This window comes from Marmota flaviventris, chromosome 10 (genome assembly GCF_047511675.1).
Source record: "Marmota flaviventris isolate mMarFla1 chromosome 10, mMarFla1.hap1, whole genome shotgun sequence".
In the NCBI taxonomy this organism is placed as follows: domain Eukaryota; kingdom Metazoa; phylum Chordata; class Mammalia; order Rodentia; family Sciuridae; genus Marmota; species Marmota flaviventris.
The window spans coordinates 8,535,497-8,560,661 of record NC_092507.1 but is presented as its reverse complement, the minus strand read 5'-3'; the positions used below and the strand labels follow the sequence as shown (position 1 = coordinate 8,560,661).

Sequence of the window (25,165 nt, the reverse complement as noted above, 5' to 3'; positions counted from 1 at the left end):
TGCCCGCAGACCACCAAGGCCTTCCTGCCGCGCATGCTGGAGTTGCAGAACGGCCACATCGTGTGCCTCAACTCCGTGCTGGCGCTGTCTGCCATCCCCGGTGCCATCGACTACTGCACGTCCAAAGCGTCCGCCTTCGCCTTTATGGAGAGCCTGACCCTGGGACTGCTGGACTGTCCGGGCGTCAGCGCCACCACCGTACTGCCCTTCCACACCAGCACTGAGATGTTCCAGGGCATGAGGGTCAGGTCAGTGGGCAGGGGACCGGCCTCCTGGCCGAGCTGGGCCAGCCAGCGTCTGCACAGGGAGAGGGCGCTGCAGGGTCCCCAGAAGCCGCTCCTCTGCCAGGCTGCGCTCACGGGTTCTCCATCAGTGGGGGATAGGATGCTCCAGCAGGTTAGGGCCTGCTGCTCAGCTTGGGGCTTGTACACAGCCCAGGCCAAAGGCACGCAGTGGAATGAGGCCAGCGGTAAAGAGAGCAGGGCTGACAGGCATGGAGCATGGTACGTCCCTTGCGCTGAGCAAGGAAGCCAAAAGGGGACACCCCGCATGATTGTGTTTGTGTGAAGTTCTAGAATGGAGTACACTGAGCCACGGTGCCGGAAAGCAGACCCGTAACTACCCCGGAGGAGGCAGGGAAGACAGAGGGTTTTAGAAGTTCCTTCTTTGCAATCTGAACTAGTGAGGTTAACCAAGTTGTGTGCTTAAGGTGCACACCTTTCCCTGTTTGTAGATTATAGATCGATATCAAGGAATGCAGAGGCCCCACAGGGGCAGTGGGGCCACTATTTGGGGCTCAGGAGCCAGGCACCCAGGGTGGTGGCTGCCCTGCAGCTGTGGTGTCTGTGTGACAATGGGCCTGACTAGTTCCTGCCTGGCCTTCACTGCTCATCTGCAAAATAGGACCTCACAGGTTCTACAGGGAGAATAACATGGTGTGATATGGAACAGCATGCGTGCCAGGTGAGTCCTCGGTAAATGGCACTGTAGGGGTATAGAGATGTGTAAGGTCACAGATAAATGAAAATCATCCAAAGACTTTTTTTTTTTTTTTTTTTTTTGCTATTCACATGATGATCTGTGTTCTAAATTATATGCTTCACCTTCTTTCAGAGCTGAGGATGAGGGTCAGGGTGTAGCTCACTGGTAGAGCACTTGCCTAGCGTGTGTGAGTCCCTGGGCTGGTGCACGCCATGCAAGAATCACTCAGCACATCTTACCTGTGAACAAAAGTGTAGTGTTGGTGATCAAGAAGCAAAAATATCTGCACACGCCGGCAATCCCAGTGACTCAGGCTGAAGCAGGAGGATCGTACATTCAAGGCCAGCCACAGAAACTTAATGAACCCTGTCTCCAAATAAAAAAATAAAAAGGGCTGGGGGTGTGGCTTAATGGTAGAGCACCCCTAGGTTCAATCTCCAGTATATAATAAAATAAATTAAATTAAAAATACCTGGTTTTGAATCACACTTCAGCTACTCTGCAGTTGTGAAACTTGGTGCTAGTTTTATTGTCTCTGAGCTTTACTTTGCTCATCTGTAAAATAGTGGAAATGATATGTAACTCATAGGGTCATTGAAGAATTAAAAACAATACATGTAATTCATCCAGTGCAAAGGGCAGGACTTATTAGAGGCTTGATAAAGAGCTACTGCCTGTGTTATTTTTACTAACAATAACCAACCTCAAAAGTGCCTGTTAGCTGGATGTGGTATGACCCAGGAGGCTGAGGCAAGAGGATTGCAGGTTTGAAGCCAGCCTCAGCAACTTAGTGAGACCCTGTCTCCAAATAAAAAATCAAAAGGGCTGGGGATGTGGCTTAGCGGTTAAGTGGCCCTGGGTTCAATCCCCAGTTCCCCCACACACACAAAAAAAGTGCATTTGTTTTGAATTTTCCTGACATACCAACTTTTCCCTCTGGTTTTGAAGGAAAGTGTAAGTTCTGATTATACTGATTATAGTGTACTGATTATGTAGCCCTGATTATAGTGTCCATGACTATTAATATCCCAAGATCGATTACTTCTCCCTTGAGGACTTGGTTTGATTTCGTTTCATCTGTGTATACAAGAGGTGCTCAATCAATGCCCGTTGGACAGAAGTACATCAGTGGTGATTACAGTTTTGATTGGGCACCCTCAACACAGAAGGGGAGGGACACTGGCAGTCATAACATGGGTGTATTTTACCTACTGGCGTCTGTCCTCTCCACCACGTAAGAAATTCAAGGTTTACCCAAGTCATTGTTTCTTAGAGGTTCAGAATGCAGACCCAAATGGCCTGGTCGCATCTCAACTCTGTGACCTTGGGCAAGTTACTTGACTTTTCTGTGCCTCCATCTCCTCGTTTATGAAAAGGGATTAATCGTGGTACACCTACTTCTCGGGTTTGGCGCACATGGCAACCTGCTAGAGGGCTCTTATCCCCATGTCACAGGGGAGGAAACTGAGGCTTGGAAGGCAGTTACTTGCCCGAGGCCACCCAGGAGAAACTGGCTAGCTGAATGTGGTTTTTCTGAGAGTCTGTGCTGCCTCCGGGAGTTGCCAGTTCCCCGTGTACCCCTCCCGCCCACCACGGAGACAAAGGAGAAGGTCCCACCGGCAGACAGCAGAGCTCCTCTGTCAGGTTCTCCTGAGGGTCTTTCCAGGAAGCCCCCCGAGCCCAGGGAGCTCCTTCCGTCCATTCTGCCTTCTCTTCCCCGAGAAGCAGGACTGGCCACAGGTAGAGGCCGGAGAGCCTACCGGCCTCACATCTGACGGGTTCCACACCAGTGAGCTGCCTCAACAAGCTCATCTCTGCAGAACCAGAGGCCAGCGCTTTGGGACAGTGTGGCTGAGGGCCTCTTAGAGGCACCCAGGACAGCAAAGAAAGCACAGGGCAGGGGTGAGATCTGTGGAGCCCCGGAGCTGCCTGTGCTCAGGAACGACACCAGACCTAGTGACTCGGTGCCCTCAGTCTTGTGGTGCAGGGCAGACCCCACGCCCTTGGTGGGACTGGCGTCGGAGCCAACAGCAGGAAGGTGGGAGGAGCACCGAGTAGAGGGGCAAGAGCATGACCTCGAACTCCTGCAGGCCTGGTCGGTCCTGCTTGCCCCCCAGAGCCTGGGTTTCCCTGTCTACCAACTGCAGAGGATGGTGTGAGCACATGGGGACATCACTGCTGCGGGCGTCTACAGTCAGAGGGCTCTGAACAGGCACGAGAAGCCCCTGTGTTTGCTCAATCCATTATTCATTCGCTGAGCAGTTTCACGGAGCACGCTCTGCAATGTCTGAATGAGTTAGAGAACCAGCTGGCTGGGCAGTGGGCATCTCCAGCACAGGCCCCGCCTCCAGACAGCATGAGGACACCTAGGGAAGGGCTACTTGCTCAGCAAGTCTCTACTGAGCACCTACTACATGCCGGACACTGTTAGATGCTGAGGCTACAACAGGGAGCAAGACTGATCAGGCCTCTGCCCTCACGGAACTCAAAGTCTGTTGGGGGAGACGGGCCACTGGCGAGGAAACAAGGCCATTCTAGATGCGCTCAGTGTGGTGAAGGAACGAGCAGGCGGACAAGATCGGAGGCCATTTGGGGGGCTATGGGGACAAGAGGTCTCCCAGAGGAGCAGGGAGAGGACAGCTGGCAAAGGTTGGAGCGTAGGTGGCTGGGGCAGAGCAGACACAGGACACTGGGCAGGGCCAGGCTGTGCAGAGCTGGGCGAACCCAGGTGGGCTAGAAGTCCTGGTCCCCAAGGGCGCCCCCTGCAACCTGGGGCCCCTCGCTCGGGTGCTAGAGGCTGGAGTGAGGGGACATGGAGCCCCGACAAGTCTGAGCTGCGAACACCCCCAGTCTCAAGTCTCACACGGGAAAAGCCAAGGGACACCCCCCACGTCAGCCACCCAGGCTTCCCGGGAGCACGCGCTTCCCCGGGAGAAACCCGCTGTGTCTCTTCCTGCCCCAGGTTTCCCCATCTCTTTCCCCCGCTGAAGCCAGAGACGGTGGCGCGGAGGACGGTGGAAGCGGTGCAGCTCAACCAGGCCCTGCTCCTGCTCCCCTGGACCATGAATATCCTCATTATCTTGAAAAGGTAGGTGCGGGGAGGAGCCCCCGGTCAGCGTCATGCCAGACATTCCCCGGTGGGGAAGCAGCAGGCAGGACAATGTGACCGACGAGTCATGTCTGCCGTGGGCACGAGAATGAGGGGTCGGGGCACCTGCGCCACGAGGTACGAGCCCCACCACAGGCAGCGGTCCTCGGGCCCCTGTAGTCTTGAAGAATTACTGAGGAAGCCAGGGAGCCCTGGTTTATCAGCTGTATTTATCACATTTACTGTTAGCGATTAAAAATGAGGAAAATGTTCTAACACTTACACATTTGCTCCTATTTCCCCTATTTACTTATTTGCTCATCAACAGTAATAACAGTAAAGCACTGTGGCGCTCGCCTGTAATCCCGGCTATCTGGGAGGCTGAGGCAGGAGGGTCACAAGTTTGAGGCCAGCCTGGGCAACGCAGTGAGACTCTGTCCCAAAGTAAAACATGAAAAGCGCTGGGGAGGCCGCTGGGTGGTAGAGCAGTGGCCCAGCACGCAGGAGGCCCTGGGTCCCATCCCGGGCACCATTAAGTAACCATGACAGAACTGAGTGAGTGGCGATGACCAGCGTACTGCACTGACATGCCGTGTTTTCATGACGAGGAGCTACATATTCCCCCAAACAAAGTGACTGTAGTCAGGAGAAACGTCATTTTACATTTTCATGAATCTTTCATCATTTAATTGGAGACAACTGGATTCTTGTGTCTGCCGGCGGCACGCAGCCTCTGGGAGACGCCACTGTAGACCTGTGAAAGGGTGACAGTGATAAAGGCTGGTGGTATCTCAGTACGACCATAAAACAGTCTGAACTTGCAGACCCCTGGGAGGATCGCGGGTACCCCAAGGGCTCCTGGACTGCACTTTGAGAACCACTGTTCTACAGATCCCAGACCAGGCCCAGCCCTCAGAAGTCGGAGCTAAGGAGGAACACAGGTGTCACGAGGCCAAGGCTCAGGAGCGTCACACTGATGGTCTCAGGGACTCACCACAGTAGCTGTGGTGGCGGCTTCATTCAGGAGATGGTCCTCCAGAATCTGCTCTGTGTCGTATTCCCCTAGAACTTTCCAGACCTTGTGCAGCAAACCCTTGCCACCCCAGTCCCACACTGAAGGGGCCACTGCAGCTGGCCACCTCAGCAGTGCTCATGGCTCTTGGGTGCAGGGAGAGCTTTGTCCCTGGAGCCTCAGGACTCCAGCCCCCGCCCTGCCTGACGGACCCTCCCACCTGGAGGCCTCTTCAGGAACGAAGACCCCTGTGCCGGGCTGGCTCCTGCTATGACGTCACCTCCCCAGAAAGCCAGCCTCCCAGCCACTGTGACACAGTGACCACTGAAACCCGAAAACAGGGGACAGTGCCAACCAGTTCTTTCTCCTCCAAGCTCAAAGCTTCTTTGGAGGCCCAGAGTGGAGAGGGGACGGGGTCAGCTGGACACACTCCATTCTGACCTCTGGTCCAGGGGGCCCCTTGGCTACTTCAGGGATCCCCTTTAAGGGCAGGGGCACAGGCCCTCACTGAGGCCAGGCTGGCACTCTGCACCCCAGGGAACCTCAGAAGTCTGCTGGAACATTCTATAGAAAAGTTAGTTTGCTACATCATCTAAACCCCAGCTGACATCTCCTGTCCTACCCCCCACTACCTCCCCACAGGAAGCACAGGCCACTCCCCCTCCCCAATCCCTGCAAGGGACCCCCTCCTCACCTTCCCTGAGAGAAGTCTTTAAAGGCCCAACCCTACTGCCACCACCCCCTGGAAGTTAGTTCTGAGTTGTTCTGCCCAGAAAGGAGCTTTCCTGTCTTGCACGTGGAATGGGCCAGGGCCCTTCAATCTGACTCATCAGACAGGGGGTCCTCTCTGTGCAGGCCAGGGCCAGGGGCAGGGAGTCAGATATGAAATATCACCGTAAAAGCACCCATGTGACAGGCAGGCAAGATGACCCCAGGACTCTGGGTTGCACCCAAGAAGAGCCTGTAGGTGAGTCTGGGACACTTCCCTGGAGGACACGACACCCAAACTGGAGCTCACTCCTCAGCCCCACAGTGTAGATCCTTGCTGAAGGAGAGAGCCACCGAACACCTCTGGCCCCGCTGCCCTCCCGGGCTGTTTGGTTGCTATAACTGAAAACCACAGACTAGGTTACTTATAAGGAAGAGAGGTTTATTCACTCTCAGTTCAAGAGCACAGGGCTGGCCTGCTGGGCCTCTAGAGATGGTGCTGCTGTCCCACAGCATGGCACCACGTGGTGAGTCAGCCAGCTGCCTCTATGACAAAGCCACCGCCAGACCACCCATGACGCCTGAGTGGAGCAGTCCACTCGTGAGGGCAGAGCGCCCTCAAGGTCACCCCCCAACTCCACCAACGATGGCCACATTGCAGCGTGAGTTTCGGAGGGGACCAGCACATTCACACCACAGTAGATGCCACGAATGTGGCGCAGCGAAGCTGATCCTGTGGCCGCCCTTCACCTTGTGGAGAGCGGCTCACCCACTTGTGTGAAAGCCCTTCCCCGGGTGAACGCGGTGGTCACAGGGGAAGCTGGCCTGTGCTTGGGAAAGGGGAGATGAGTGCTTCTAGGAATACCATTCTACCACTCTTGTTTGATGTGGCCACCAGTGACCCCCCTGCTGACCATCTTCCTTTCTTCCTCCCTGCTCCCCAGCATACTCCCACAGGCTGCACTGGAGGAGATCCACAGATTCTCAGGAACCTACACCTGCATGAACACCTTCAAGGGGCGGACATAGAGGCAGGAGGAAGAGACATGCTCAAGGAGCCACGGAGCCTGCAGGGGCCATAGAACCTGGGCACACACCCATGCGCCTGCCTGTTGGTACATTTCTGCTGGGTGAGCAGGGCTGCTTCTGTCCCCAGGGAAGAATATGGCAGCCCCCCAGGTCAGCCCCAGGACCTTTGCACAGGACTGATGGGTATAACTCTGACCCCCATGGGGAGCCAAGAAACCAGCTAGCAGCTGCCTTGTCATTTCTACATTTCTGATTCTGTAGAGTTCATTGTTAAATTGCTTCTCAAGTCTAACCAGCCTCAGCAGTGTGCATAGACTATTTCTGGGAGGGTCTGTCCCTAGATGCTCTACCTTTCCCTCCAAAACCCACTCATCCTCAGCTTGCGCAAACTGGTTGAACAGCTGGAATGAAAAATAAAGAGAGATGGCTTTTGCAAGTTCCCTTGTTCACATCCTTGGTGGGCAGTTGAGAGGGAGCCAGCCCCAACCACAAAACCCTATCCTTTGAGAGAACTGGCCAGCTCAGGGCCCCCAGCTGCCAGGAGGAGAGAAGTGGGCAAAGACCAGGAGAGGAAATGGAGCCCAGACCTGAGGGCAGGGGGAAGTGCCTGGTTCCTTGCCAGAGCCCTTCCCAACACCAGTGGTTCCCTTGCCTGACCACCAAGAACCAGACTGCAGAGAGCGGGCCACAGCTAGGGCTGGCCACAGCTGGGGCTGCCCTCCATCCTGTGCCAGCAGCACCAGGCCATCAACTTGGGAGAGAAGAACCTGTCTTCACCGACACCTGCTGTCTACATGGCACGTGGGTGGAGCGGAGAGGGGAACGCTGCTGAGAAGCCCAAACTCTGAAGACCTCCAGTCCTGATGTCAATCATCTGGTCAAGAAGGGACCATGGGTCACTGGAAAAAAAACTTAGTGATAGATCACTGCAATAAGGCCAGTGCTATGGGACAGCAAGGACCCCACACCACATTTGATTGCAGGAAAAGTGAAGTCTGGGGCTGCAGAAGGTATTGGTCTCGGGCTCAGTCATTGGGGGAAAGTTATAGCCAAAAAGAGGTGGCGAGGGTCGCCCTATGGATCTCTGGCGGCTGTCCCTCCCAGCCCCCATGCAGCAAGCTCACCAACCCAACCCTGGCTAGCAGGGGAGGCCAACAATGTCATCTCACAGAAGCAGCCTCTGTCCACAGAGCTGCTGCGGGTGGGTGGCAGGGAGCAGGCGGGGGTTCCCCAGGGACGCAGCAGAAGGTCACGGCCTCTGACTCGGGGAGGCGCTTCCTCCCGGGGTGCACACAAACCTCAGGCCGAGCCCTCCCAACTGCCATTAGAAGATCCCACCCTCAGCGGGCAGGAGGGTCACTCTGGTCTGCGAGCAGAAATTGATTCTCTCTACCATTTTTAAGCACTAAGCGTGGCCGCCGCCGGGCGCGACAGTTGCACTGTTAGTCATCACGCCCCCCACCCAGGCGCCGAAGACCCCGGCTCTCGGCGACGGCTACGCACACGACCCCAATCTCCACGCGAGCTTCAGTTGAGGGTCGCTGCCTCTCCGGCCAGGTGGCTCCAGCTCCGCGCTGTGTCGCCTTTGCCCCGGGCTCAGGCGCCACAAGGGCTTCCTTCCATCGAGGACGGAGCATCCAGGCGCAGCTCAGCGCCCCTCGCCAGCTGCCACTGGCTCCTCAATTTTCTGCCCGGAAACAACTCGCGTCACTTCAGCTCGCGTCTCATTGGCCAGAGAGAGGTCATGTGATCCAGCCCGCGCGGGGTGCAGCAGGAAATGCCGTCCCCCCGGTGCTGGGGCGGGCACGGAAGATGATGTCTGGGGGAAAGGTTAAAGTATGGGCCGGGATGGAGGGAAGCCGGGGCAGGGACGTGGTGGCCCTTGGGAGCACAGGCCAGGTTCTCCGCTCACAGCACCCCTGGGGAAGGGGGCCAGGAAGCCCATGCCAAAGGGGAGAAAAGACCCCGCTTGCCAGGGCCCAGGGTCTGAACCCAGCGCTACCTGACCCGCGAGCCCCTCTCCTTACCCTGGCATCAGATGGCACCCATCCCGGACCCTTCCATCAGCTTCTTTTTGGTTCTTGAGGACATGTGTCACCAAAGTCTGCCTTGGGTGTCAAGGGGGTCCTTCTGGAATGTTCACAACTACCTGACACCCCCCCTCCCCCCACCCCGCATGGCTGGACAACATGGGTGTGTCCCCAGGGCAGGTGCCTGTCATTGGCTGGCCCAGGAGCCAGGTTGGGGGCGGGCACATCTTGGTGGGCAGAGACAGACAGGAGGACCAGCTGGGGATCTGTCCGCTGAGTCCTGATTTCTCGGACCTTCCTTGAGCAGAGTGGATAGATTCCTGTGCTCATGGTCTGGCTCCAGGCCACCCTTTTGGAAAGCATTCAACTCCTGAGGTTTCCATGAAATTGCATTTGGCCTGCAGGCCAGGAATGCAGCAAGGATCCCTGGGGAGTGACTGCATGCTGGGAGGGAGGGAGGCCCAGCCAGCCCTCCCCAGGGCCACGGAGCACAAGTCACTGTTTTGGCTGTGGTGGGAGCTCTCAGTTTCCCAGAGCCGGGGGGCTTCCTGTGAAGGCAGGACAGAGCCTGGTCTCGCCCCTCCCCTCCTCCAATCTGCCAAGAGCTTTCAGTCTTTTTCTGGATCTTTTCCCAGAGGAACCAAGGAGAAAAGCCTTGGGCAGATTCCCAGGAGGCCAAATTCTGGTCCCTCCCAGGGAAGGTTTGGCGGCTTGGAGAGCTAATTCTGTCCCTGTGCTCGGGCAAGCGGAGGAGCATGACAAGCGCCAAACCTCCAAGGGACAGGACAGGGCTGCCAACCCTACAAAGAAGACTTAGGTCCTGGGAAGTGACCGAGTTGCCATGCTTGAGGTTCTTCCCCAAACCAAAAGAGAACCAGATTGGGGGTGGGCGCCAAGCCCAGGGAGGCACCAGACCTAAGCCCTATCCTGGCCCCATTTCAGGGGACCAGGCTATCTGGCCTGGCAAGTGATCAGGAATTGAGTCCTGTGGCCACCACCCAGCTCCTGGGGACCAGAATACTTTGAGAAACTGATTCTCCTCAGGCCAAACTAATGTTCTAGAGTGATAGAAATCTCCTGGGCTGACTGCGTGGCTCAGCCCTTACCCCACTCCTTCCTGTGCCCCAGCCCAGGGCTCTGTCTGGTGGAGAAGCCAGTCCTTGCCCTTGGGAATGTTCTAATTGGGTGGGGGATAAAGAAAGGAGCCAGATCACCAACAGAGGAGTCATCTGCCCAAGTCCTAAGCGAACTGTTCTAAATGGCAAGGGGACCGTCTCAGGAGAGGAGAGACCCACACTCCTACCATAACCTTCAGGGGGACTCCTCCGCTGTTCAGGAGGGGCTTTCAGTGGAAGCAGAGGTTGATGACACCCTGGATGTCTGTACTTATGAAGAGAACTTCTATATACAGGCAGCCTGGACACCAGGAAAAGCCAGGAGGCAACACAGGAGGAAGGGCTGGGGCAGCTCCAGGGCACCCCCATCCTGCTGGGCTGCTTTTGAGGGGGGCTGTGAGGCAGTGATTTGATTTACAAATGTTCATTAATATCCATCTCTTCATAAATGGACAGCTGCCCACTATAGTTCCTCCTGAATCTGGGACTACTGTCCCTCATATGCAGGGTCCAGGCTCCTGCCACCTCTCCCAGACTGTTGAGGTTCCCAGGCTCCTGGTAGATGTGATGCCCAGATGCCCATTCCGAGTGCCCAGGCTTCCCACACCTGCCAGGCGGCAGCGAGACTCCTCCAGCAGTGGGAAGCCCTGAGATTTGGGAGCAGAATCTTGACTCTGGAGTCCCACTGGCCTGAGCTCCCCTCTGGGCTCTGCCACCTCCATTGTGTGACATCGCCCTTCCTCCCCTACAGAGTGGGGTCTCTGTTCAGACCCCTGCCTCTTAGGCCCAGGGTCACTCTCCAGTGCTAATCATACCTAAGAGGCTCTGTGAACTCAAGGGGGTGACATGATGCTGGTGGCCCCATAGCTGATAGACAGGACCCGAGGACTCCTCAGGACACCTGGTCAACGTCTTGACCTGGCGTGTGATGGCAGCAAGTCACTGCGTGCCTGGCTCCCTGTGGTCGTGGTGGGATAAAGCTGTGACTCAGAAGACCCCTGCAGGGTGGTGGGCACAAGGGTGAAGGGAGATCCCTAGGGAGAGCAGGGCAAACCCCCAAGGGACAGGTCAGGGCATGCCAACCCGACAAAGAAGACTCAGGTCCTCGGAAGTGACCCAGTTGCATGCTTGAGGGTCTCCAGGGCAGAGCAGGCTGTCCCCCAGGGCAGAGCAGGCTGTCCCCCAGGGCAGAGCAGGCAATGCAGTATATCTGTAGGACATTTCTCTGGCATCTCCCACCATCCTTGGCTCTGGGCAGCCCTTGGTGCTCAGATCCCCCAGTGGCTTGGAAAGAAGAAACAAAGAAGTCCCCTGGAAGGTACTGCTCAAAGTGGCAATGACACCTTGCTAGGAAGATGTGTCCCCTAGGGCTGACATCAGGCACTGGGAGGAGAGTCCACAAGGAGGAAAAACTACTGGCGGCAACGCTGGCCCAGGGTGGGTTGGCCTGACTCAGAGGCCAGCCAGTGCAACCTGGGGGTGGAGGTTGTTGGGACCCCGCCCCCTGACCCCCACCAGGGATGTTGCAGACACTACTGAGGATAACAAAAAGCACTTTGAAAGTAAATTGTCCTTTACATGGAGGCCAGGCCACCTGCCCAGGTGCCGAGCCCCTGGGGGCATATGACAGAACAGAATGTGCAGGGTCCTGAGCACAGAGGCCAGGTCTCCGAACCTTTCTGCACGGTCAGCCCCCAGCCACAGTAATTCGGGCTGCCTTTCCACTGGGCACACCCTGGGCTCTGGCCCCAGAGGCTCTTCGCACATTCTGTTCTGTCCCCTCTCTTGGACCTTGGTCTCTGTCTCCTTCTCAGATATCAGCTCCTGGCAGCTTCCCATCTGGCCACAGTGGCACTGGGTTGATCTGTCTCAGGCTGTTGTTTATTTCATTCATCAACCATCATCGTTATTACTGTTGTGTCCACGATGGCTTTATGGAGCTGCAATTCACATGCTGCACAAGTCAGCCATTGAAGCTCCAAATCCTACCTATTTAGGAGACTGAGGCAGGAGAGGCACATGTTTGAGGCCAGCCTAGGTAACTTAGCAAGACCCTGTCTCAAAACAAAAAAAAAAGCTGGTTGTGGTGGAGCACACTTGTAATCCCAGTGGCTCAGGAGGCTGAAGCAAGAGGATGGAAAGTTTGAGGCCAGCCTCAGCAACTTAGTGAGGCATTAAGCAACTCAGTGAAACCCTGTCTCAGAATAAAAAATTAAAAGACCTGTGGCTGTGGCTCAGTGGTGAAGTGCCCCTGGGTATAGTCCCTGGTACCAAACAGATAAAAGCAAAGTAAAGGGGCTGGGCCGGGGCTCAGTGGTAAAGGGCCTCTGAGTTCAATCCCCAGTACTAAAAAAGACAGTGCGGTCCAATGGTGTGTAAGACATTATTCAGAGTTGTGCAACCAACATCCCAACCAATCCAAGAGCATTTTCATTACCTTAAAAAGAAATTCTGTAGCCGTTACCAGTCCTCCTCCATTTCCCCCAGCTCTCTCAGTCCCTGGCAACCAGCTACTTCCTGTCTCTACACATTTTCCTGTTCTTTCACAGCAATGCCATCAGTGGCACGTGATCTGCAGGGTTGGGCTTCTTCCCCTGAGCATAAGGCCTTCCAGGTTCATCCGGGTCATAGTTGCATCAGGACATCCTCCTTCGGTGGCTGAACAGTCTCGCAGTGTCTGGACAGATGGCAGTTGTTCATCCATTTACCATCCTTGATGGTGTTGGGGGCCATGTCACTGACTTGCTTGCTTACTCCGTCTGGCTCTTTCTGCCCCTCTGAACCAGACACTGCGTGAGGTGAGAAGCTCCTGGCAGAGTGCTGGCTCCGCTAGACGCTGGGTAAACATCTGTTGTCTGATGGACACAGACGCTTCCTCGGAGGCAGCCCACGTGGAGGCTTCCAGGACGCCCCTTCCTCCTGCCGCCTTCCCTTAAGCTTCCCGATGGGCCTGCGCTGCTACACCTTCCAGGCTCCACACGGGCCTTCTCTAAACCACAGGCTCTTGACACTGGGGACAGGAGCATTCTCTGTGGCGGGGGCTGTCGTGGGCACTGAGGGTGTCTGGCTTCCCAGCTCTGACTACCAAAAAATGTGTTCCTGGACATTTCCAAATGTCCCCGAGGAGCAAAACTGCCCCTCAGGGGCCTCTGGTCTGCATGCATTTCCCCAACTCTTCCTTGCAAGAGTAGCTGAGGCCCAAAGGGCTGTGGTGGCCCGGCCCTGGGAGGCCAGCAGCAGAACCCCAGGATGTGAACCTTCTGTCCCAAGGCTGGACCTTCAACCCCCAACGGGGAGCAGGAATCCAGAAGCCCCCGCTCCCAGGCTGTGCCTGTAACCTTGTGAGATTTTTTTCTCTCTCTGAGAACTCCTCCGTGCCTCCCTCTGGCTGAGTTACCCAAGTTCTGCAGGATTTTCCAGCCAGCCCCCCACCACACCCCCAAACCCTTATCATTCCTTTCATTTTTCAACACTCACAAGGCAAAGGAAATAAGCACGTGGTGGGAGACACAGCCAGGTCTGTTCCTTGGGCTGCTGCTGTGATGTAACTGGATCCTGCTTGGGGAGGTCACATGTGGCTTGGGCAGAGCCCCAGCCTGAGGCCTGGCTCTGGGCGTGTGGGCTCCTACAGCCCTGGCATGCGGAGTGCGCTATGCAGCTAAATATCCCCCAACACCACCCTGGCTCCCCGGGGCAATTGTGCTGGGGCTGGGCTGGCTCCCTGGCTGGCCGGCCTTGCTTGCTGTCCACCGAGGGAAGCCGAGTGGCCGCTCCAGCTGCTGCCACGGGGCGCGCGCGGAGAAGCAAAGAGTCTGGGGTTTGGAGCCAGGCTCTCTGGGAACTTGAGCTTGATTTTAACCTGATCTTGACTTCCCTCAGCCTCAACTTCCTCCTCTGTGGGATGGGACCAATAGCTCTGTCCCCCAGAGTGGCTTTGAAAACCTAGGGAGTAAGTCACATAGTGAACTAACACGGGTGGGTTTGGTGCCAGTAAACACCTAGTAAGACATTAATAAATCATACTTATTTTATAATCACAGTACTCAATCCCTGTGTGTGAGTAAGGTATATGTATTAGTAGTGGAAATCTAACCTGCTCTAGGAGGCTGAGCTGGAAGCAGGTAAAAGGATTTCCCCAGGATTATTTTATAGGGGTGCTGGTGGAGCCGGATTTGAACCCCAGAGTGGAGCTGCACACTCCTGACTTTCAATCCCTGAGTTTTGTGGCTTCTTGAATGAGAAGCCTGAGATGTAAGAGTGTGGTTCTGGCACTTGTCGTGATTCATCGAGATCTTTATCCGGCCCCACCTGGTCTCTTCCTGGCATAGCCATGTCAACACTGCTGTCAGATTCCAATACCTCTGAGCCCAGTCACTACTGAGCTGGGAGGAAGAGGTCAATGACTTCTTTGGTACCTACCATGATTTGGATCTTAAATGGCTTTGTGCTAATGGCTTGATCTCAGTCCTTGGTGCTACTGGGAGGTGGTGGAACTTGTAGGAGGTGGGGCCTAGTGAGAGGCAGTTAGGTCATTGGGGGCATGTCCTTGAAGGGGAGATTGGGACACCAGCCCCTTCCTCTTTCTGTCTGCTTCCCAGCCACACGAGGCAAGCTGCCCACCGCCCACGGTGACATTCTGCCAGGCCCAAAACCAATTGCCTGAAACTAAGCCAAAAATCACCCTCTCTTTTTTAGAATTTTCTCAGGTATTTTCTCAGAGCAACAGAAATTTGACTAACAGCGTCCCAGCCTTCCTCAGGCAGGCACACTTTCTCCCCTTCCTTTTCTTGGGCAGATTGTCCCCCTACCTCCAATAACTCCTGGAGCACCTGAAATGTGCCCAGTGCTCTGCCAGGTGCATGGAAGGACACTTAACAAGTGTGAGGAGGCAGGATTGCAGAAAGCAGCCTTGAGTCGGCTGTTCCTTGTCCCCAGAAGATGCAGCTGCTTCACCCTGAGGGTATAAGGGGCTGGTGGGTTTCTTTGTCCCAATCCCCAAAGACACTGACTCTCCCTGAAGTTTCTGGAAAGGATATAGGAAGCTCCAAACCACTGCTGCTGCTGCCATTGCCATGGGACCCCAGGGGAGTCTTTGCTCCAGATACCACCTCACTGGGGCAAATCCCCCACTTCTCAGCTTTGCTTGATGCTGAGGCTTGGGCAACATCTTTTTTTTTTTTTTGCTTGTAGTTGGACACAATACCTTTATTTTATTTATTTATTTTTATGTGGTGCTGAGGATCAAACCCAGCGCCTCGCACGTGCTAGGCGAGTGCTCTACCGCTGAGCCGCAGCCCCAGCCCGTGGGCAACATCTTGATCATGCCAATAGCTCCGCAGTCTGGGGCAAGGAGGGCAAACATGGAGCCGCTTGTCTAGCCCTTTAAGTCAGAAGTTCCTCTGGAAACATCCCTAGCCTCCCACTAAAGCCATGACCAGCATCTGGGCCCCGGAGACACTGGTAGACTCCCAGAGTGATTGCTGGTGCTCCTCACGATGTTTCTTGCTAGGCCCAAAGGGAGGAATTCACTGATTCACACAACTAGAAGGCCCAGTGGTGACTGGCTTCAGTATGGCTGGATCCAGGAGCACACAGTATTTCCAGGACCTGAACCCGGATCCAGTTTCTCTGCCCTTCATTTTGGCATCCTTGGGGCTGGCTGCCTTCTCAGCATCTTGCTCCAGTGATGGCAAGCTGGCTGCTAGTCTCACACCCCAGAGAAGACTCCTCACCCAGCGTTGGTTCTGATTGGTTACAGCTGGCCGGGGTTGAGAGCCACGTCCAGGCATAAACCAATCACAAGGACAGAGGAACGCAGTGGTCTAATTGGCCAAACCTGAGCCTTGTGGTCTGTCCTGGCAGCCAAAGAGGAAACCAGCCCACAGAGACGCAGGGACTGAGCGCTGGGGAGGGGTAGCCCTGAAAGCCCAGTGTCAGGGAAGGTGAAAAGATGCCAGGTAGCAGGAACAGCATCTGTCAGCAGAATGACCACTGCCGGACGCCCTGGCTTGCCGCGGGCCTTCCTGAGTGACAGTTGGCTGATGCCTGACGGGCAACCCTGACTTCCTGGGGCTTGGTCCTCTCCTGACTGACAGTTGGCCAGGGTAGTGACAGGCAGTTGGCAGCCCTCCTCCTGATCACTGGCCCCTCCTGACTGGCAGTTGGCAGTCTCCTGGTGGGCACTTGGCAGTGTGGGCTTGGCAGCTGAGCAGGCCTCTCTGGCAGTCCATCACGGGCTGTCTGAGGTAGGGCTGGGAGACCTCTCAGGGTTGCCACCATCCGGCCCTGCGTCTGCCCCTCCTGGCAGGAACGGGAACAGCCTCCCCATTCACCCCAACTGCAAGAAGTGGTGGCTGGCGGCCTCTGCTGATGCTAAAGGCCTCTTGTTCCCATGTTGTAGCAGGAGGCCTTCCCAGCAGGAGCAGGAGGCCACGTGGGGCCCAGTCCCCCCAAGTGGAGGGATTTGGTAAGTGCTAGATGGGTACCTGGTTTTCCTGCCTCATGAAGTAATCATCAGACGGGACGTGCTAGTGGGGAGTAGACAGGCCTCCAGAGGAGAGGTGTGGAGCCGAGACCAGGTGAGGCAGGAGGCCGTCCTCTCCCCCGGGAACTGGCCACCGTGTCATGGCAGACTCACCCAGCAGAAGAAGGGCCGCAGGCCTCCCTGTGGGGCTGGGGGCCCATTTGGGTGGAGAGAGAAAGCAGGACTCGGGAAGTGGCCGCCACACAGACCCAGCCCCTAAGAGTGGGGCAGAACCTTAGTGGCTGGCTACTGAGTCAGGGCCACCCTGCTGGGCCGGGGCCTGGGCGAGATGGAGCAGGTCTCATGACCCTTCTATGCCCTGTCTGTCCTCACCCCCAGGCTGCCCCCTCCACTGGCCACTCCCTGGGGCTGGTCAGTTTTTCCCCTCCATCTTTTAGGGCTGTCCCCTCCTGCCTCAGCTGCTCTTCTCAACAGTGGTCTCTGCCTCCACAGTGTCCCACATCACGGCTCCCCCACCATGCAGCCAGGGAGACCTTTCCGGAACACACATCTTCCCCCGCCACTCTGCTTAGAGCTGTTGATGGCTGTCCATTGTCCGTGAGGTACATCCCACTGCTCCTCAGCAAGATCTGGTCCCGTCAATGAGGTCCCATCAATGAAGTCCTGTCACTGGATGGAGCTCCAGATGGAAGGAACGTCAAGTCCTTGGATAAGTATCAAAAGGAAACTTTAATTCTCATCAACAAATGGAAAGATGGAGTCCTTCCTTAGACATAAAAGCGTGAGCCCACAGAGGTGTGTGCTCAAAGATGCCTATTACCGCATTGCTTGTGATGTGTTGGGAAAAAACTGGAAACTATGCTCATTTCCTTCAAGTAGCAGCTGGATTATGGCAGACATTCAAATAATGAAACACAATGTAGCCACCAAAATGAACAGCCTCCTGCCACCGGGGACGTGGGCAGCTCTGCAAACATACATCAAGCAAAAGGGTCCAGACACAAAACCTTCCTTCCTCATGCCATTCATGCAGAGTTCAAAACAGATGCGATGAATCTGTGGAGACAGAGGAACCCTAGTGATGATCTTTTGAGCTGATGAGACTGGGGAAGAGAATTTAGGGGCAGGAGACGATGGGTGCACGGTGACCTCACACGTTCAGCCGTGCAGCATTGATGGAGCTGTGCACTTGGGATTCTGAGTAAGTCCTATCTCGTTACAAAAGTAAGCAAGTGGGGCTGGGGTGCTGGCTCAGTGGTGGAGCGCTTGCCTAGCTCATGTGAGGCACTGGGTTTGATCCTCAGCACCACATAAAAATAAATAAATAAAGGTATTGTGTCATCTACAACTAAAAAAAAAAAAGTAAGCAAGTGAAAATTGTCCTGGTTCAGCCCAAGGCAATGGCAGTGGCTACTCCCAGCTACTCAGGAGGCTGAGACAGGAGGATCTCAAGTTCAAGGCCAGCCTCAGTTATTTAGTGAGGCCCTAATGAACTCATCAAGACCCCGTCTCAAAATTTTTAAAAAGGAACAGGGATGTGGTTTAGTGGTAGAGCATCCCTGGGTTAAATCCCTGGTACCAAAAAAAAAAAAAAATCCCGGATCACCCAGAGCAGGCAGGTCATGCAGCTATTAAAAAGAATTATTCCGGCCTTGACCTGGGACTCCTGGCACTGCATCCCTGGAGACGAGCAAGCACCGTGAGACCCACGACTGTCAAAACAGCCTCTTCCTGACCACACGTGCCCTGGTTTCCACGCTGTCGGGAGGCAGTGGAGGAAGTCATCTGGAACTCGCAGGGGTGAGGCTGGGGACAGGACGATGCATCCTCTGTGGATCTTTGTTTCCACTGGTCGCTGGGACGTGTGACCTCTACAGTTGCCAAGAAGGGACTTCAGCAGAGGATGGAAAGTGAGAGTGGAAGTGCATCCAGTGGCTGAGAGTGCGGCCTTGGGGTCACGGTGACCTGGGTTGCTCTGTCACCAGCAATTCTCCTCGGCCAGGAGACAGGGTTGCTGCTGGACGTTGGGAAATCACGGGTGCCAGGAGCTCTGCCCGCCAGCAGTGGGTGGACACTGCCAAGGGACAGTCCTCTCCCTCCACCTCTACATCCCACAGAATGAGTCAGGAAAAGGGGGACCAGGACGAGGACTGTCTGTGGGGATCGGCCCCTGAGCAGTGAAGGACCGACAGAAGGGCCAGGGAAGCCGGCTGGCCACCCCTCCGCCACCGCTGGCCCCTGTGTCCAGCTCCTGCCCGAGGCCGTGATGACAGATGGCCGAGGCAAGGTCCCTGCCTTGAGCCAGCTGTGTACTTGGGAGGGCGGGCGGGACGCCTGGCCTTTGGGGGCCCAGACCTCGCCCGCAGCCCGCAGCCGGCTTTATTTTGGTTACTAAAGATGGGAAGAAGGTTCAGGTCATAAATAACCGCTGGCCGGGCCGCCGGCCTCTCCCCCAGGCGCCCTCGGCCCAGGCCTCTCAAGGCCAGCGTGTCCCCTGCCTGGCCGCGCGGGCGGCAGGAGGCGGGTGGCAGCCGGGGCGCCCAGCGGGGAGGCGGGGGGAGCGGAGAGGGGTCTCGGGCCTGGGTTCAGAGCAAGGTTAGCCAAATAGTGGGTGAATTAGCGGGGAAACAGACAGCTGCCCTGGCGCTGAACTTTTCACCCAGCTAACCTGCTCCTCACCCACTCTCAGGTGGCGCGCTGGTGGCTCCCGCCCCAGGCTGTCACCTCTCAGGGGGATTGTCACCTGCCTCTTTCCCAGCCCCCGCCACTGCCAGCCCAGGTGAGAGTCTGGGATGAGGGGCTGGGGACAGTCTCTGAGAGGAAGGCCCAGGGAGGAGCTGCGGCCACCTCAGCTGGAATCATAGGACCTTGACCAGCGCGGGGACCCAATGGGCAGGAGGCCACCGCCCTGCCTCCCTCCCCCGCCCAGTGTCTCACCTGGGTGGATCACATGTCCTGGTGAGCCCTGGCTTCCACCCTTGTCAGCCGCAGGGGTCCCCGTCCTGTCTGGAGCTGGCCCTGGAGGCTTGAGGTGCCCCCAAGCATGGCCCCCAGCCAGCCCTGCTTCTCCTTGCTCATTTCCTGAGCCACCCCCAGGGGTCATCTTCTGAGAGCAAGGGAAGAGGTGTCTGTAGCAAAGTGGATCCCAAGGTCCTCAAGCCTCGGCTACAGCCCCAATCTCTTGTCACGGTATGTTTGTCTCCACTCATTGAGCCTGGAGGGAAATGGCCCCTTGGGCCATCTAGTCATAGAGTGTGTGCTAGAGGAGGGCACCTGGGATAGGTGACCTCAGGGGAGGGGCGGCCTCCCGGGAAGGAAAAAGGGTCTGCAGAAGAGCTGGAGGAGTCCCTGGGCCCAGCCGCCAGCTCCCCTCCTGCCATCTTGTCCACTGGAGGTGCCCAACCTGAACCCACAGTGGTGTTCAAGAAGATGCACAACCAAACACATAGGTGACCCAGACAGGAGCAAAGGTGTGACCAAGGTGGGCACAGCAGGACACACTGGAGCACCAGAGTGGCCTGGCGTCCATTCACCACAGCCAGAGTGAGCAGGGCACCTGGCTCTGGAGACACGAGGGGAGCCAGACCAGGCGTTGGGATCATGGAGGGAAGGGAGACAGAGGCAGGGGTCCAGGACGGACACGCACACGGCCAGCCGCAGGGCACATACCAGACAGTGGCAGAGATGCAACAGGGTCATCAGAGCAGGACTCTGTCTGCTGTGGTCAGCAAAGGCCTCTTGGAAGAGGTGACCTTTGAGCTGAGGCCCTAATGACAAGGAGCGGAGTGGTGCTAGACAAGGTAGAGAGCTGGGCGTGGCCACAGGCACAAGACTGAGGGGCGGCAGCAGAAGCCAGGAAGTGGGCAGGGACCAGGCCAGGGTCATGAGCTCAGACTTGCCCTTGACCCTCTTGGCACTGATCCTCCTGTTGTCTGCTTGGCACCATCCTGACAGGGGCACCCCTCGCCCTGCCAACCACAGGGAAGGCGAAGAAATGATGAGCCCTGCAGGAGGGTGGGGGACGGTCAGCATCCCCTGTACCTTGCCCTCCATGTTAACTGGGTGCCTGACTTTAAGCCCTACAGCCTCTGTTTGGGCCTTTGAAATGGGAACTCAACACTGACCTTCCCCCCAGACTGGGGAAGGGCAGCAGAGGGTGGAGGAGGAAGAAGGGGCCTGCAGCTGGGGAAGACAGAGGAGCATTTGGCTCCTTCTGCTGCCACAGACATTCACATGGGGCCAGCAGCCCATGAGGAAATGAAAACCTGAAGCCGTGTCCCCACTGATGCCTGGAGGTTTCTTCTGTCCCCAGGGAGGCAGGCAGTATAGACAGCCTGAGGTCTCCCCCAATGCCCCCTCACCTCTGGCACTCCTGATTTCTGTGACTGGCCTCTGTGACGCTGTCCGCTTCTCCATGGGACCCAAAACCATCTTTCCCACTGAACAAAAGTATGGAGTTTCAGGTCACATAATGTCAAGAACTTGGCCCCTTGAGTTGCATTTCCTGAGTGGGACCGGGCTACACAGACCTGTCACTCCCTCTGCCAGGTCCTGTGGAGTCAGAAGCCTTCTGGCCTGTGGACAGGGTCCTGTAGGGATGGACACTGTTGTCATCCCCAGAGTGGAAGGGGTAAGCACTGGCTCTCCTTCAGCGACGTCCCTGATTGTAGGGAATCTTCCTGGGATTCCACAAACCCTCGGCTTTCTTTTATTTCCTCATGTGCACCCAGCTCTCTGCTTCCTGACAATAAATGTATGTACATATTAGTTATTTTTTAAGATTAAAATAAGGTTGAAGTGCACTGAAGTCTGGTGGACATCTGTGCACCACAGAAATGCTTTGTTCAGAACGAAGGAAGGGACATGGGGGAGACCGACTGCCCCGTGATCCACCACCCGTGTGACATTTCAGCAAGAGCTGACTACTTCAAAAACGGGTCACTGTGGTCATCAGGAAAGCAGGTTCTCTGAAGCTGGGCCTGTCAACTGTGGGATTTCCCCCTGGGACCGTGACCTTTCTGCTTCCTGCCTTTCCCACAGTTCCTGGGCCAGGGGCTTCCCAGAACAGATGGTCCATCCATGGACTCATTGTTTAAAAATATTTATCCAGTATTATTAAAAAGATGGTGTCGTGACGAGAAAGAAAAGATGGGGGAAAAAAATTGGGTATTCACCAACTCCTAGAGCAAGTGCCACTGTCCTATCTGCATCTGGATGGGATCCTGAGCTGACCACTCAGCTTAGAGCAGACAGATCTGTACCTAGCTGCCATTTCGAAACTTAATTTTACAATTTATATTTCCTTATCACTATTTAAAAAATATTTTTAGTTGTAGAAGGACACATACCTTTATTTTATTTATTTATTTTTATGTGGTGCTGAGGATCAACCCAGTGCCCCACACGTGCGAGGCAAGCACTCTGCCACTGAGCCCCAGCCCCAGCCCTACTTAACACTATTAAGTCAACATTATCTTCAAAGTTATCCTTGCTTTTAAGGTCATTTTGGTGGCTTTACACTACTTCTTTGTATGTTTTTACCATATTTTTGGAAAGTTCTTTCCTTAGCAAGTGTTTAGGCTATAGTCTTATTTTGTTTTTCATTGACAATAAAGCCACCAGGCATATTTTAATGGCCCTGGCTTTTTGTATCTATTTGACGCCTTTTCCTTGGCATAAATTCCCACAGGGTTAGAACAGAAATAGCTGGGTGACCTCCTTTCACTGGGTGTGGTCACGTTTCTTCCTTTCCCGTTTCTTTTATTTATTTATTTATTTATTTAGTGCAGAGCTGGGGGTTGAACCCAAGGCCTTGCATTTGCTAGGCAAGTGCTATATCTCTGAGCTGCACCCCCAGCCCCCTTTTTTTAAATTATAATTTTTTGTGGTGCGGGGAATGAGCCCAAGGATTCCCGAATGCCAGCCAAGCGCTCTACCACCAAGCCACACCCCAGCCCCAACCCGTTTCTTTTCAAAAGCGCCATGACTGTGGTACACTCAGCAGCGGGGTGACAGTACGAGTCTCTGTGTGCTTGCCAAAGCTGGTTGTGGCCTCAAAGGAATTTTTTTTTAATAACTTAGTAAATATAAAACAGTGTCTGGATGCTGCCTTAATCTGTCCTCCTTTGATTAGTGGCGAGGATGAACATTTCCCAGTATGGTGGGTCAGAGCCCCTGAGCTTGGCCGGTGACTGACCGTGGCCCCTGACAGGTAGGCAGGAACTGGGATAAAGCCATCTCCATGCGGCCGTTGGGATAAATTCTTTTCCAATTCTGCCAACCATTTAATTTTTATTTGAATGTTTATAAGATCTTTAGGCACATGCAGTACTTCAGAGTGCCAAAAGCAAAACATGGTCTTCGCCCCAAGAGTTTAGAATCTATTTTCCTATTTCCGGTATCACTTAGAACTACCCTAAAGTGTGCGTTTGTGGAGCATTTCGAATATACAACAGTAATCACATTATTTGCAGAACCCGTCTCACAAATAAATGAGTCTTATCCCAGACCTGGCTCTCAGAGCCGTGAACATGTAACTAACTGGTTTCACACCTTAAAGAAGGGATGAGATCTGTAGAATCCTGCACGGTTAAAGACACTTGCCTAAGATGGGAATGCAAGTTTTCTTCAGAAAAATGAGAATTGTAGGCTTTCATAGACAATATCGGAAAAATTAGGAACATGTGTTAGTCACCAAACTTTACATTTGTTGGGTAGATTTTTTTACTATAGTTCCATGATAATTAAAAGAGATATAAGGCTGGGGATATAGTTCAGTTGGTAGAGTGCTTGCCTCACATGCACAAGCCCTGGGTTCAATGCCCAGCACCATTAAAAGAGAGAGAGAGAGAGAGAGAGAGAGAAAATTCTTAATGCTGGCTGGGCATAGTGGTGCATGCCTGTAATCCCAGGGCTATGGAGGCTGAGGCAGGAGGATTGCAAGTTCAAAGCCAGCCTCAGTAACTTAGCGAGGCCCTAAGCAACTCAGTGAGATCCTGTCTCTAAATAAAATTCAAAACAGGGCTGGGAATATGGCTCAGTGGTTGAGTACCCCTGAGTTCAATCCCCGGTACCAAAAAAAGAAAATCTTAATGCTGTGTCTGACACAGATGAACATTCAGCAAATACTCACTGCCCAGCCCAAATTTCTTCACGGGTAAATAATCCTTCATGTCCTCTGTTCACACATGTTGGACTCTGGATGCTCTTCTTACTTCTTTTAATGAGCTCTTTACATGTGTTGGCCATTTTCTTTTGCCTCCTATTTTATTCACAAAACTTGGGATATTGAAAAGTCCATGGCTTTTGATGTCTGTCTCTCCCCCAGAGAACCCGAGTGGCACGAGGTCTCATACACCCAGTGCCACCCTCGTACACAGTGGTCAGAAATGAGAGTCTGGAGATCACCAGTTGGAATAACGTGGTTGGTTTGGTCCTGGGCTCAGTCTGTTTTCCTTGACTTCACAATTCCCGGGGGACTTGGCCTACTGAGACACATGGAACAAATCTTTGAAATGAGAGGACTCAGAATCTCCTCACTCACACAGACTTTTGCCCCAAACTTGATTTTGGGTCTGTTCTCTTGATTTAGTGGTGAGGGTTGTCATTAATTTTGCTTTTTTTCTTTGAATTTTCTTTTGTTGCAAATTCATTCACTATCAGAGATCCGACAACAGCTTTCTGGGTACATGTTCTCTCTGGGCATGCCCCAATAGAGTTGGCCAGTGGCGTCTCGCCCAGAGGACCTGTCAAGCACCTGCTGTGTACCAGGCTGTCTGCTGGAGCTGGGAACACACAGGTGAGCAGATATGGTTGCTGTCCTCGGGGCTCATCACTGTGAACACAAATCAACCAAGAATGTGATACTTAACGTGTGAACTACAAGGGAAGGGCTGCCGGAGCTGGGCGGGCCATAACACAGGGATGTGACCCATTCTAACCAGGTGTCCGGGAGCGGAGTCAGCAGGGAGGGCTTCCCTGAGGAAGCGGCCTTTGAAGAAAGCACTGCAGGCTGACTTGGCGTTAACCAGGCAAAAGGGAAAGACTTTTTAAAAAATTTTTGGCACTGGGGACAGAGCCCAGTGTTCTCTCATGGGGCCACATCTCCAGCCTGTGTTTTTTTAAATTTTTGAGACAGGGTCTCACTAAGTTGCCCAAGCTGACCTCAAACTAGCAACCCTCCTGCCTCAGCCTCCCAAGTCTCGGGGATTACAGGTGTGTAATCCCTCAGCACCTGGAGCAAAAGACATTTTGAGACAAAGGAAACAGCATGCAAAGTCCTCTGGTGGGAGGAGCCAGTTTTAAGGCCATTCAGAGCGGGTGCAGGACCAGGCACTGGCACCCTGAGCCAAAAGCCTGGGTTTCTCCTAGGCTGGTGCATCAGAATTTGGGGTTCAACCATTTCAGCAGCCTGCTCTGCCCCCTGCCACCTGGGCAGGTCATATGTTGTCCGGTGGGGCATCAGGGGCACTGAGGCAGACATCCACTTTTGGAGGCCTGTGGAGGGCTGGGAAGACCCCGTGGAGCCCCACTGTGGCCCTGCTACTTTCTCTGACCTCAGCTGGGGCTTGGCCTCCTGCCCTTCAGGAGTTCACGGGGAGGTGAAGTCTCCTGCAAGTGGAGGCTGGTCCCCTCCCTTCCCGGGAGGCCTGGGCTGTCCAGACAAGGTCCAGGGAGGCCCGGGAAAGAACTCTCCACCCCTTCCAGGCTCTCTGGAAT

At 54.8% G+C, this 25,165-nt stretch overlaps 1 protein-coding gene and 1 long non-coding RNA gene across 11 annotated transcripts in view; one reads left to right on the top strand and one right to left on the bottom strand.

Annotated features, from left to right (window-relative positions):
• The window catches only part of Dhrs3 (dehydrogenase/reductase 3), a 32,807-nt gene extending 25,553 nt beyond the window's left edge, over positions 1-7,254 (top strand). For both annotated transcript variants that reach the window (XM_027947540.3, XM_027947541.3), the window contains exons 5-7: positions 10-248; positions 3,944-4,069; positions 6,734-7,254. In XM_027947540.3, the coding sequence (XP_027803341.1) occupies positions 10-248; positions 3,944-4,069; positions 6,734-6,818 (450 nt within the window). In that variant the 3' untranslated portion in view covers positions 6,819-7,254. The remainder of the gene's footprint in view (positions 1-9; positions 249-3,943; positions 4,070-6,733) is intronic.
• LOC114102227 (uncharacterized) lies at positions 244-24,255 on the bottom strand. Of its 9 annotated transcripts, XR_003584469.2 has the most exons (9): positions 23,580-24,246; positions 20,809-21,188; positions 20,117-20,214; positions 19,385-19,661; positions 18,105-18,461; positions 12,401-17,503; positions 1,454-1,536; positions 1,221-1,347; positions 244-297 (listed from the first exon to the last, which is right to left on the bottom strand). It is a non-coding gene; the product is annotated as an uncharacterized lncRNA (long non-coding RNA). The 9 variants fall into 9 exon arrangements; XR_011708750.1 differs by lacking the exons at positions 244-297; positions 1,221-1,347; positions 1,454-1,536 and adding exons at positions 4,281-8,637; positions 8,846-11,247 and having other exon boundaries at positions 23,580-24,255; XR_011708751.1 differs by lacking the exons at positions 244-297; positions 1,221-1,347; positions 1,454-1,536 and adding an exon at positions 4,281-11,247 and having other exon boundaries at positions 20,809-20,886; positions 20,977-21,188; positions 23,580-24,245.
• Positions 24,256-25,165: the final 910 nt, after the last annotated feature.